The following is a 14,837-nucleotide window of genomic DNA, read 5'->3' on the forward strand; positions in this document are numbered from 1 at the left end:
GAAATGAAACCTACTTGCTTCTTCCGTTACGTGGACGACACGTTCGTCATCTGGCAACATGGTATGGATAAACTCCTTGGCTTCCTTACACATCTAAACTCCATACAACCCCAACATCAAATTCACTATGGAGACTGAAACGAAGAGTAAATTACCTCTCCTTGACGTCTTGGTCAAGAGAAGGACTGACGGCACCCTAGGTCATGGGGTGTATCGGAAAACAACGCACACTCATCTGTATTTGCACGAAGATAGCTGCCACCGCCCTTCACAGAGGAATGGGGTACATAAAACTCTAGTACATAGGGCGCGCACTATCTCTGACGCAGTGAGTCTACCCCAGGAATTGGAACATCTGAGAACTGTATTTCGAAAAAATGAGTACTCAGAGTGGCAGATTCATCGTGCTCTCCGCCCAACAACTACAGCACAACCTGTGGAGATGGATGAAATCACGAGGGAGGAGGTAGGCACTGCGTTTATTCCATATACAGGCGCACTTTCGGGGAAAATCGCCCGCATTTTGAAGAAACACCGGGTCTGAACTGCGTTTCGTCCTCCGAATAAAACTCGTGCACTGGTGGGGAGCGCCAAAGATGACCTCGGTTTGAGGAAGGCTGGCGTGTACCACATTCCGTGTCAATGTGGCAAGCCGTATATTGGCCAGACGATGCGTACCGTCGAGGATCGATGCCGTGAACACCAGAGGCACACCGGACAGATGTATCCGAGCAAGTCGGCGGTAGCTGAACATTGTTTGTCGGAAAATCACGCTATAGAGTACGAACGCACGAGAATTCTGGTACACACGTCGAGATATTGGGACAGCGTTGTTAGAGAGGCCATCGAAATTCGCACCAATGACGACCTCATAAACCGTGACTGTGGTTATAATCTTAGCAAGGCTTGGGAACCAGCGATTGGGTTAATCAAGAGTAAATCGAGCAGACGTATAGTTGTGACGACCACGGCGGACAGAGCCATCACACCGACGTCATCTCAGACGCCGTCGCAATCTGTTCCACCGCGCGACCGTGGCGTGGGGCGCGGACGGTGGAGGGAGCGCGCCGCGGGCGGAGGGAATTTAAATCGGCCGCCGCCGCGACCGAATCCAGTTCCCTCTGAGCAGCCATAGCGCACGGATCTCCGTGCCGGCACGTTCACAGGAGCTCAGTCCGTCAGTTCACCTGATGATGGCGACATGTATGATCGCCGAAATATTGTGCCCGTTGGACACTGTAGACCGGCAGTACACCCGTGGATATTTTGATTATCAAATACGCCGGAAGAAACTCAAGAATCACATTTCAACATTTATTTGCGCAATAAAGAAATCAGTTTTAACGTATTTCCAGCAGACTAGTGACTTTTCCTATTCTCTTCTACCTTTAACAGTAGTCTACTGCAGTTTGCTGAACTTTCTAATTTTACAGAAATTTCATTGCTATACATAGAACAGCCAGAATGGTCAAATGAATGCTGGCGTAACTGCCTTTTAGTACTCGTATATTGCTGTCATTATGTTTACAGAGGTACTTGCTCAACAATCGTACTTCCAAAGACGACATACGTATTATCGAGGCGGTTTCCATACTGGAAACTTCGACGTAACTTTTCAGTCGTATTTCGTGTGTTGCTGCTGTTATTCGTTTCATCTATTAGGTCACGTATTGGCGACCGGTGGCCCACAGGCTGGATCCGAGTCGCAATTGGTTTGAATCCGGCTGGCGGAAGAAACTGATTGGACAGGGCGAGGCGGTCGCACTGTACTCCGTGCGTGGCGTAATTTCGAATATTCAGCATTCTGTCGCTAGCGTTATTGTGGTTTGCCTTCTGTGTAATGCAGCGGATAAATGCTAAGTGCAGGCGATGTAGATTTTTAAACTTTTAAAATGAACAAAAAATGGCTCAGTTTATTCAGTGTTTCAAAAACAAGCCAATACTATGAGATGAATCATCAGAAGTGTTTTTGGACAAATATTTGAAAAAAATGCATGATAATACTATTTCTGGATAAAACACATTAAAATTTAAACACTCTATTAAACTACCAGTGGCCAAAAAATGATAAATTTATTCCTAACTGCTTGTCGACTGAGATTTCCTGTTTCATTGCCGTATTTTGTTTTTCTATTCTTTCTGCAATTAATATTAGTAAATGATTCCTGTCCTCTGGGGATGCATTACAACAATGCAGATGTTAAAATTGAATGTAATTACTAATGAATTAGCTGCAACCAGTAGCTTTTAAAAACCTTTGTCCTTCCATGATGGCATTTGAAGATGACGCATTCCATCTTCACATGTTTACATTTTTTTAGCGTTGACATTGTTTCTTTGTAAAAGCGTTGCACAGTTCTGCAACGGGATTTTTTCAGAAATCTGTTATACAGCATCGTAGAAGTAATGTTTTCGACATGTGAATAAACATAATCATCTGAGGACGAAGTGAACATGAAATGAATGTACCCTCAAAATAGCGTTTTTTGACGCTCAGATTGTTGGCGTGGCATGATGGGAAACGGGTGCCGTTCATGTCCGTGTATTACCTCACAAACATTAGTAATTGCGGAGATCTGTTGTCACGCTACGTGGCGAGCCAGCCTGTGAGCTTAAGTAACTGAGTCAAGCACATGGGTCACCAAGAGTTGCCCATGCTTGTGTTAGATAGCGGTTTCTGCGTTTAACAAGCGTTTTCAATCGCGTCACGTCAGCGTGGTCTCACTAATGAGAAGATTTTGTGTATTATGGAGGACTCAGATACTGAATATGAAATTATTACCGGATTCAAGTGGTGATTTTCTACCGGAGAACGCTCAGGATGAAATAAGGAGACTGGAAAGAGCCCAGTATATGTGACCCAGTTTCAGTTCATTTCACGGTGGTCCCAAGTACGAACTTGTGCAGCAGTGAAGTGATAGCTGGAGATGGAACGGATGGACGTTCGCTATCGTGCCGTCACTGGGACTGCTTTGAGCGTCCTGAAAAGGAGAGGATGGCAGACTGCGAATACCTATCACCGAGTGGAAGACTCCGCCTTCAGTGCCTTCCGACGCCTTTTTGATGCAACTGAAGAACGCACAGAATAAAATGTTCAGAATGAAATGCGAAACACGATATCGTTGACAATGATTGGGATCATGTATACCAGAGGTGCTTCTTGTACTACAGGTGTTTTCCTGGATAACGTTTGGGCACGTTCCTGGGGTGCTTCATTTCACAGGGAATAAAAAGTCAAGAGATACATTCAGGGAACTTACCACAATTCTCCTCTTCGATGACAAGTCACTCCAAGCTCAACGCATTCCTATCGAGAAGATCGCTCTTAATTCTGAAATATGGAAAAAGTTGGTGCAAAGTTGCCTCCGTTGTTATCGCCCTGGTGAAAATAATGTAAATGGTGTGCCGTTGTTTCTGTGCAAAGCATAGTGCAGGTATACCAGGTTAAGTAGAAGTAACCTGTCAAATACGGACTCAGGCTTTACACTGCTGCAGACGTGGCGCCAAATACGTTTGAAATGCTTTTTCGTACGTTAATTAGGCGGAACGCCTACCAAATAACTAGCCGTTGGGGCAATGTGGCGTTCTTCACCTCATGGATTCATTAATAAACCAAGGAAGGAACGTGACAGCTTCACATCCATTCAGCTTGCCAATTACCTACAACAGAGGAAAACGGCGTTAGTGAGAACAATGAATAGGATATGCGGAGAAATCTGCAACCGTGCAAAGAGGAACAATTTTCACTTAGATGCCACCACCACTTTGGAAAATACCGATAAGGCAGAGAGAACCGTGATTCAGTGTACCAAGAGAAGACAAATTAGACTCACATTGTTCACAGCACATTACATCCTGGAATAATAGTGAGTAATGAACGTTCCAGCTAACCAAAAGCTTGTCATTACTGAGTTGGTAAACTAATAACTAACAGGATTCTTTTTCGTGTGTTTGTCATCAGTCTTTTAATTGGTTTGATGCAGCCTACAACGATTTTCTCTCCTGTGCAAACCTTTCATCTCAGAGTAGCAGTTGCAACCTACTTCCTCAGTTATTTAGTGGATATATTCCAATATCTACCTTACCCTACAAATTTTACCCTCTACAGCTCTCTCTAGCACCATGGAAGTTATTTCCTGATATTTTAACACATGTCCTATCATCCTGTCACTTCTTCTTGTCAGTGTTTCCCACATGTTCCTTTTCTCGCCGATTCTCCGGAGAACCTCTTAATTTCTTACTTTGGCAGCCAATCTAAATGTCAATATTCCACCCTAGCACCACATAACAAATGCTACGATTCTCTTCTGTTCCGAAGGCTCATATTTTATATTACTAGATTTCTCAAAGTCAAGAATGTTCTTTTCGCCAGTGCTACCTAGGTAGGAGAGTTCCTTAGCTACGTCTACTTTGTGATCCTAAGTTCTGATGTTCGTTTTCTCGCTGTTATCATTTCTACTACTCCCAAATACTTTTGTCGGTTGACTGTCAATCCATACTCTGTTATCATCACACTGTTCACTCCATATAACACACACTGCAATTGTTCTTCACTTTCACTAAGGATAGCTATGTCATCAGCGAATCTTATCATTGAAATCTTCTAACCGCTAATTGTAATCCCACTCATGAACCTTTCTTTCATTTCCGTCATTGCTTCTTCGATGAATACATTAAACTGTAAGACCAAAGGATTACATCCCTGGCTTACACCCTTCTTAATCCAAGTTCTTCGCTGCCTTCCAGTCTTATGTTCCCCCTTGTGCCTTGTGCATATTGCACATTACCTGTCTTTCCCTTTTGCTTACCCCTGTTTTGCTCAGAATTACGAATATCTTGCACCACTTTACATTATCGAACGCTTTTTCTAGATCGGTAGATCCTACGAGCATATCTAGATTTTACTTCAGTCTAGTTTCCACTACCAACCGTGATGCCATAACTGCCTCTCTGGTTCCTTTACCTTTCCTAAAGCTAAACCGATCGACATCTAATATATATATATATATATATATATATATATATATATATATATATATATATATATATATATCACGAGGCAGAGAAAATCCCTGAATCGAACCCGGGAACCCGGGCGCGGGAAGCGAGAACGCTACCGCACGACCACGAGCTGCGGACTCGGAGACTTTCAGTGTACTCTTTCTTCCCATCCACTGTATTTAAGAGTGGAATTACCGTTGCGCTCTTAATGTCGCCGCCCTTGCTTCTAATTTCGCCGAAAGTTGTTTTGGCTTTTATATATGCTGAGTCAGTCTTCCGGACAATTAATTCTTTTCGATTTCTTTACGTTTCTTATGTGGCCATTTCACTTTAGTTTTCCAGCAGTTCCTATTTATTTCACTCTCAAGTGACTTGTTGAAGAGTATTTATAAGCTTCCCTGAACATTTGCTTGTACTTCCTTCTTTCACCAATCATATGAGGTATTTCTTCCGGTTCCTATGGTTCCTTCGCAGTTACCTTTACTCTACGTATGTCTCTCTTGCTAAATTCTCAGTGTGCCAGTTTCAGTAACGTACATTCCTCCTTAAGTAAACTGCCAACTGAATGATTCATTATTACGGTAATTCAAGCCTATCTCTTAATTTCTTCGTTCTTCCGTATCCTACGTCTTTGCGTACTGATTCTTCCTGAGTAATCTCTTAAACTTCACCCTATTCTTTAGCATTACAAAATTCTGATCTGAATGTCTGCATGTTGGTCCGCCATAAAATCAAATATCCGATTTGGGTATCTCTGCCTGACCATGATTTAAACTAAGTGGAATTTTCCCGTGACTCCAGACCTTTTCCAATAATACATCCTCTCTTGCGATTCTTGCACAGAGTATTCGCCAGTGTATTACCTACTGCTAGCTCAAATTTATTGCACAACTCTGTTAGCCTTTCTCCTCTCTCATTCCTGCCACCAAGCCCCTTAGTCTCTCGTACATCTTTCTTCTAGTCTTTCCGTTGTAACCCGAATCCACTGTCCTATGACTGTTAGATTTTCATCTCCCTCTTCATCCTTTGACGTCGTCACGTGAACTACTGTTGTCAATGTTTCTTTGCTGTCGATTCTGATGACAGCAAACCTATCACTGAGCTGTGAACGCTAACTCACTCTGTGCCCTACCTTCCCATTTATAACGAATCATACTGCCGTTATATCATCTGCTGCTGTTGTCGATATTACCTCATACTCGACGGAGTAGAAATCCTCGTCTTCACTTCATTGCCCCTCGCGATATCGAGACTGAACCTTCTTACCTCCCATTCCAGATTTTTCCCTCTTCCCTACAATGTTCAAAATTGTGGCACTGCACGAGCCGACCGCAGAGCACTACCCTATCGTCAGTTATTCATTCTTTTTCTCGTGGTTACCTCTGTTTTGGCTGTCCCCTCCCGGAGATCCGAATGCGGGAGCAGTCCGAAATCTTTTGCCAATGGAGAGATCATCATAAACTGTTTTCATTAATAGGCCATACGTCCTTTGAATACACGTTACATATCTGTAATGTAGATGTTTCCACTGCCTTTTGCATCCTCATGGCGTTGATCATTGCTGATTCTTCCGCCTCTTCGGGGCAGTTTCCCACCTCAAGTGCAAGAAAATTCCTTGAACCTGTGTCCGCTTCTCCGCCCTTCTTGACAAGGCCGTTGGCACACTGAGGGTGACTTCTTATGCCGGAAATCTTTGGTCGTCATTGATGCATTTGGAAGTACTACAAATTAAGAGCGGGACAGAAACAAGAAACCCAACCGAACGGAGAAGCGGCTGTAGGAACTGCGAAATATATAAAAAAAAGCGAGCGAAGTTCCCAATTAAGTTGTGAAAGTAAAGGTTAAAGTCTGATTTCAGTGCTTAGAAACAAGCAAGTGGAATAAATTAAGTATTTTTTTGGAACTTTAGAAGTAGGTGACATTTCGGGGTACACATGGAAAGCATTGTGACAAAGCAGTTTTTTACAGCTTCGATGTAAATGCTACGAATGAAATGTGTACGTGACATACAAATGAATGTAAACTGTTATATATCTTACTCTAACCACGTAGTAGATTTATAACGATAATATCATCCAGGGTGGTAGAGCTCCTTCACCCTGTTCCAGCGGTTTCACATTTTCCACTGTCCTAATGTTAATATTGCATTATACCTGTTTAGGGAAACAAACAGACGACGGTTATCACTGGTGAACTGTGCTTATGATCAGGCTGTAAAGCTTTCTTGTCACTAATATTGCTTCTTACCCATTTGTCCTCCTGTCTGCAGGCTCGATACGTTCTTTCGGGCCCAGCTGACATTTTTCAAACATCCACCTTTCTGATTTCGGCGGTAATCACATTCATTATGATTACGTTTACCAGTGATAACTGTTTTTCCTGCGAACTGTCTGCTACATCAGTTCATCCGTCATTCCCGCAACTCACCGTATTGGCTGTCCTATGCATGCCCTCCAGTTATTTCAGGGCAGCTGACTTATTCTGTTTTTGAAACGGCCAGGTTGCTTACGCAAGGGCACAAATAAGGTAGTTTGTAGGGGAGGGGGAGATGCTAGACATGGGGGTATGAAGAACTTGTAATATTTTGGAGGACGAATGGCGACTTTTAAGTGGCCATAAAAAAGTACCTCTTTTCGACCCTGTCAAAAGCCTGCGTAATATAAACTTTTAAATCATTTTCTTTCCCTGAGAGCGGGGACGGGGAGGGGGGGGGGGAGGGCGGAGGACACATTCTTGCCCCAGAGCAAGGGCGCCCTTGTGCCTATGGTAGTATACCCTGCGTTTAAAATAAACAAATATATTACTTTCTTTTACAGAAGCGGCGTAAAACAAAGCTATAGTAATCATTCTCGCAGTTTTCTTGCCTTATCCCCTTTATGTAATTACCAATACAGTTTGAGGAAAGACTGACACTTACTCAACTGTAGGCCTCCAAGATCTCATCTTTACAGGGATGCCAATCAATAATTTCTAAAGAATAAGAATTCCTGATTTCTGAATTTGAAGCAGTTATCCAACAGGATTCGGAGAGCTCTTATATGGATTTTCTTGAAGTGTCGCTAGTCAGACTTTATGTAGATCTATACGGAGGCTTGATACACATTTGAACACTAAACGATTAAAACACGTGAACCGTGAATTTACTTTCAAAACCTTTTCTTAAGGATTTACTCTTATTTACTAACGATTCATGAAGAACATTAACACATTTAATCACACTATGTGAGCGTGGAAATAGTTGCCAGTGGGTAACTGATGAAAAAAATTAAATTTCTTTCAACAAATGGAAATTTTATCCCTAAAAGCCCCCTTTTTTTAAAACAGATTAAAAATTATAATCAGAAAGCACCCTCAAAATATCAAGTTACAATTTTATTCAGAGGCAGAAAGAACAAATTTTTGGCAGTATAAGCTTTCGGGCTGAGAACCTTCCCGCTCCCTTTTGACACGGCCGTAGTCACGACCACTCACAACAACCTCTGAAAGACTACAGTGGTGGAAATCTGCAACACACCAGATTACTTTAAACTAAAAATTTTAACAACTCACACAAGCACATAAACTATGCACCCCGTAGGAGGGATGGAAATGGTACAAAACACTAACATTAGAAAAATTAACTTGCCACCGGAGGTGCAACTTGATTAAAAAAAAAGACTCTTACGGTGGAACCGTGGCAACTTTATATACAAAAATGACCATTTAAATAAAAACCCATGAAATACAGTCTTACATAAAATATACAAACATGCTCTATATTACACATATACCGCCTCTCAAGATGATAGGCAACATAAACATATTTCAGGAATACGGCCGTTACACTTCAAGCAATAAATTCGTTAAAACCGAATCCGACAAAAATGACAGAGGCAGCTATTAACGTACGTCATACCGACAAACAGACAGATAGACACTAACTACCTAACAAATGCGGACGAGAGACAGACGAGCTAGCTGGGGACGAGAGACTGACCAAGAAAACAAGTAGAATTTAACGAGTAAATGAAACAACATATCACGAATCACTTAGCTTCTAATAAACTGCAATGTCTGGCAAAGACCTGGCGCGGCACCCCAAAACGCTCTCCAGAACAGTCCGCTGCCAGCCGCTTCAACAGACGCAAGAAGGCGCGCCGATCTCCCGTCTCACGGCGTCGCAGCTCGCACCGGCCAGGCCGATGTCGTGGGTTGACCCTTGGTGCTCTCGGGTCGGCGGCGAAGCCACTACCCCTCGCTATGCGGCGCGGCCGATTGGACTGACGTGGCGACGTCACATGCACCGACGCTCAAGACGGACAAGTCATCTTGTGCCCCAGTGCGCGACCGACCAACCGATCGATCCAACCGCCAATGACCACTGCCTGAACAAACTCGAGCAGACTGGCTGCCTAACACATACTAGCACTCCGGACGTTAGACAGACACTGACTGCCCCACACTGACCCGGCTGACCAACTGACCAGACACGCCACCTAGCGAGCTCATAGCGCCGCTTACATGCACGTGAGCAGGTACCTTTCCCCTTTCCAACCAAAGGGAGTCACCAAAGCTGCGATTGCCACAGCGGCGCCACCGCCAGAAACGGAGGGCGACTGCTTCACACTACGCGCTGCGGCGCGCTCTTCAAAACAGAAATTTTTACCACGGCTCAACACGTTTGATGTATGCTGAGTACATTACAGGTCAAGGAGGCTGTCGCCTCAGCCCCTGCTTGTTGCGAGATACCTTGACTGGGTAGTGAAGGCATACGAGAGAAAACTAAAGAAACTGATCATTGCAAATTATGAAGTGAGGTCACTATAAACGTAAACAAGGTCGGAATTTTTCGACTATGTGGAGGGAAATCGGCTATGTCCATTCGAAGGGACGATCCCGGGGTGTGCCTTGACCGATTTGAGGATATCACTACTACTGCTATTCCGAACAGGTGTCGAAAGACGCAATGGTACTGAACCACCGCCGTGTCATCCTCAGCCTATTGGTATCACTGGATGCGAACATGGAGGGACATGTGGTCACCACAACGCTCTTCTGCGGTTCTCAGTTTTCGTAACCGGAGCCACTACTTGTCCGTCAAGTAGCTCCTCAATCTGCCTCACAAGCGCTGAGTGCACCTCGCTTGCCGACAGTGCTTCTTGGCAAGCCAGATGGTCATCCATCCAGATGAATTGGCGGTAACCCATGCTACCATTTGAGCTTGAGGAGATCACAGAAAACCTACATCTGGATTACCGGGTTCGAACTGTCGTCCTCCAGAATGCAGGGTTCGACAAAACAAAAACAATAATAAGAAACTACAAGAAATAAAAACACACCTGAGGAAAACGTACTAAGGGAGATTTTTAAATGTGTGTATTTGGAGTCTGTAATCAGTACGTATGAGTGATATGAGTGAGAAGAGAAAGAAATTATGAAAATAGAAGAGGAACCGTGCTGTCTTTGTAATGCAGTGAGACGAACCGCTTTCGACAACAAAGAGATACTGAAGGGGCAAAGATAGCCGACATTGACCAAAGGCAGCCAGTCTCGGAAAATAACGTCGGTTCCAAGACGTAGAAAACATGGGGAAAACGGAAAAGAACCATACGAGCGATAGGAAGACAGTCATTTGGAAAAATTTAGTTCTAAAGCAGCAGCAAAATACGTCTAAGATCAACAGCTAAAGAGGTTTGGATGTAACCACCTATTATCGCAAGATTACCTGCAAAGATCAATGAAGCACGTAGCAGGATATGGGGAGGGAGGAAAAGGGCGAATTAAAGGCATAAGAGGATAAGTGATAGTAAGCCTACCTACTGATAATGGCCTGTGAAGAATAAATAAAACACAGGGGTTGAAGAAACCTATTCCTTTTTTGCGTTTGTGCGAGGACACAGTTTCTCTCCTGCATGATTCGACGCGCCATATTTTCATTCAGCCGTTCATTATGCTTTAATAACCTGCTCATAGGAACTGCCTTTGGACCAAAATGAACATTTTAAGTAAGTTATATTCCATACACGATCTCCATTTCATTCCGGAATTCCTAATAGCCGTTTACTGTAAAACCTTGTTTGAACTGGACCTTTCCATTGTCTCTTTCCTTTTCCGCCCTGTGTCAGATGCGCCAGTCGTGAGGCTGCAGCTGGGGAACTCCCTGAATCCTGACGACATCAAGGAGAACGACGACGTCTACTTCGAGTGTTCCATCCGCGCCAACCCCAAGGAGCACAGGATAGCGTGGCTGCATGACGTAAGTACCCAGCTGTGTTCAAAAAGTGTATCCATAGTTTCTACTTCTGTAGGTTAATGAAACACCATATCTACAATCTTGTTATGATTTTCGATTAATAGCATGAAACCAACTTAAGCAAAGCTCTTTTCCCCTACCTAGCTGAAATACAAAGATCTTTTCATTAATAATTCACAGTTTCACTACAGTGAGATTTCGATGGCGCAACTAAGGCGACAGTTACGTAAACTACAGTGGAAGGCGAGAAGGAGAAGCAAAGTTTTAATTTCGGTCGTAGTCACTAGTGCTTTTATGTGAGGCGGGCTTCACATGCTACTTTTTCGAGTCTGGCAGTGTAAAGGTTGACGACTGTGAGACGTACGTTATGATCTGATGAATACACTGTGCTTTCAGTGAGATACTGGTTCCTTAATATGCTCCATAGTACAGATTTACCTGTGCTGTTAAGTTTCGTGGTGGCTGTGTTAAGACAAACGACTGTATAACAGTGAAAATTCTGAAAATGTAGACGGTTTAATGAACAGTAAACATTCTTAAAGACGCTGTAGACTGCGTGTTTGTGTGTGTGTGTGTGTGTGTGTGTGTGTGTTGTGCATGCACGCATGCGTGCATGTGTGTATGTGTGCGTGAACCCCCGCCCGTGTGTGTGTGTGTGTGTGTGTGTGTGTGTGTGTGATAGATTAAGGTTATGGACAAGAAGAACGAACAAAGAAAGGCTATCAGCCTAATATTATAGAGAATGAAATGATTTAAGTTTTGGATTGATCACGATCTCGAAAGAAGCACGTGAGTTCGAGAAGGGTCTGTAAAGCAACCTGTACACCGAAAATCGATGCTTTCAAAAGTTATTGGAGAAGGATGTGTTGTATTAATGGTTTCTTCGGCGAAGGAATGCTGCTTCCAACAAGAAAGTAAAAAAAAAAAAAAAAGCTCAACGCACACTGTTAATACACTTACTAACTGGAATCCAAGGACTCGTCAGGGCTCTTCATCCTCTTGTGGTTTGGAGAAATGTATCTTCAGATTCACCGCTCACCTCCCTCATCGCGCATACTTTTGGGGCACCACACTGTGTGGGTGCAGCACATCAATTGTGTGATGACGCAAACCTTATGTGATGGTGGGAAAGAACAAGTGTATTATTTTGCAAATGAGAACCGTTATTTCCGAATATCATTCATCGGTAGTCCGCTGACGACAAAAACAGACGGGTGTTGGCTTCTAGTAATTCCTGTATTGAACAACAAATACCTTCACAAGATGATAAAGGTACAGCAACTATGACCTATTTGAGAAACTAAGATGAACTGATGGACAAATTGTAGTTTATAATCATTTACGATCCTAACAACACGTGATTTCATAACTGATATGTTAATGACTTGTTCACATGATCCCGTTTGGAATATTTTCCTCCAATCTGTTCACTCAGTGTTACCCTAAAGCAATCTTCTGTACGCTTATTATTGCAGATCTGAAGGTGCTTGTATGAACAGCTGAAACTAGTCGTCTTGACCTTTACAAGATTTTGCGAAAAATACTTTTCTAACAAGTTTCGAAAATCAAGTTTTATAATTCTGTTAAGCCAAGTATCAAACATACTATTGTTCACTTGGCCCGCCGGGTTAGCCGTGCGGTCTAACGCACGGCTTTCTGGGTGGGAAGGAGACCCTGGTACCCAGCACGAATCCGCCCGGCACGCTTGTGTCGAGGTCCGGTGAGCAGGCCAGTCTGTGGATGGTTTTTAGGCGGATATCCATCTGCATCGGCGAATGATGGCTGCTTCCCCTTATTCCGCATCAGCTACACTTGTTGGCGATTGCTGCGCAAACAAGTTCTCCACGTACGCGTACACCACCATTACTCTACGACGCAAACATAAGGGTCACATTCGCCTGGTGTGAGTCTTTCCCTGGGGGGTCCAACGGGGGCCGAACCGCACAATAACCCTGAAAGTGGTTCGGTGTGGGGCGGCGGAGAGGCGAAGTGGACTGCGGTAGTCATCGTGGGGTTGTGGACCACTGCGGCTGCGCCGGGGATGGAGCCTCTCCGTCGTTTTTACGCCCTCGGTTAACATACAACACAATACAATTGTTTACTTCGAAGAATGTTCATGGCAGCTCTCAGAAAATGTATTTGTCAAAAGAAATGTTGCAACTGTCAGTATTGTGATAATCAAAGTTGTGACCCTGAAATACGTTATTATATCAGTACATTGGTTGATTTATAATGTGATTTTACCAGAAACAGTCCACTTTTCTACACTGAGGGGGCAGTATCTGCAGTCTATAGGAAACTTGTCACCTATAAGCATTGTAATATTGTTGTTGTCTGTTATTACTAGATGTTCGAGCGGTTCTAGGCGCTTAAGTGTGGGACCGCGCGATCGCTACGGTCGCAGGTTCGAATCCTGCCCCTGGTATGGATGTGTGTGATGTCCCTAGGTCGGTTAGGTTTAAGTCGTTCTAAGTTCTACGGGACTGATGACCTCAGATGTTAAGTCCCATAGTGCTCAGAATCATTTTTGTTATTACTAGAGTTGTATTGCTTATAGATGGTTCGTCAACAATAACACACAATCGGAGGCTCGACATTGTCATTCTAATGGAGCGGGGAATGAGACAAGTGCACGTCGCAGCGAATGTCGCCGTGAGTCGAAGTGGTGTCTCTAGAGTCTGGCACAGATCTCTAAGTATAGAATCGGATGAGGATCGTCAGGGAAGTGTCCGTGGAAGAAAAACCAAAGGCGTGTTTGTAACAGCAAGCAGAAACCCTCAACACAGCTTGAACTCATGACGACAGTTCCAAACAGCTACAGGAGTGCGGGTGTCAACACAGACAACACAAGATGACTCCATGGATAGGGGATACATGACGGAAGATGTCTCAAGACTCCTCCTCTAAATCCGATTCGGAGAGGGGGTCGTGTAGCATTGGAACAAAATCGCTCTTTGCGGACAAAGCAGCAGTTGGACACAACGCTCTTTCTGATGAGAAACGTGTCAGTCTCCACACTGACAATACTGAGATTCGCGTGTGGAGCCGATAAGAAAAAAGTTTACATTGTAACTGTATAGTAGACCGCCATCCTATATCAAGACGGTTCGATCATGTTTCGGGGTGGAATCATGTATAGACACAGGACACCCCTTAGTTGACTGGCGTAAAGTATCGTAAAAAGTGCTAGCACTCACTGTGGCGCCTTTCGGTGAACATATTAGAGCGCGATTCACGCTAATGGACGACAATGCAAGTCCCCATCGTCATCTTCTTACGGCGTAAACTCAGCGGCAGTACGCCAGTCGGGAACGACAGAGAAGACAAGGCTGTGAGAAGAAGTCAGCCAATCTCACCCTGACCGTCCTCCCTCTAGGATGCGAACGCGAAAGCAGAGGCCCCTATGTGAAGAGGGTAAGCGCCGCGTTTGAATGGTGGCAGCCCACTTCGATAGCAGCTACAACGTTAGCCACTTCGTTACCTATCTCCATGTACCACAGACTCTTGCTCGTTTATTCTGAAGAAGAATGATTTTTTATGTCGCCCTTTGCTTGGGACACATATCCAACTTAAGTAATTGTAATTGTCTTTTGTAATAAAACTC

General features: G+C 43.9%; 1 protein-coding gene across 1 annotated transcript in view; it reads left to right on the forward strand.

Moving 5' to 3' along the window:
• LOC126188774 (hemicentin-2-like) overlaps positions 1-14,837 on the forward strand; it is an 862,561-nt gene that overhangs the window by 683,095 nt on the left and 164,629 nt on the right. Inside the window, exon 8 of the mRNA XM_049930385.1 lies at positions 11,106-11,236. Within this exon, the coding sequence (XP_049786342.1) occupies positions 11,106-11,236 (131 nt within the window). The remainder of the gene's footprint in view (positions 1-11,105; positions 11,237-14,837) is intronic.

Source organism: Schistocerca cancellata, chromosome 5, assembly GCF_023864275.1.
Source record: "Schistocerca cancellata isolate TAMUIC-IGC-003103 chromosome 5, iqSchCanc2.1, whole genome shotgun sequence".
Taxonomy (NCBI): domain Eukaryota; kingdom Metazoa; phylum Arthropoda; class Insecta; order Orthoptera; family Acrididae; genus Schistocerca; species Schistocerca cancellata.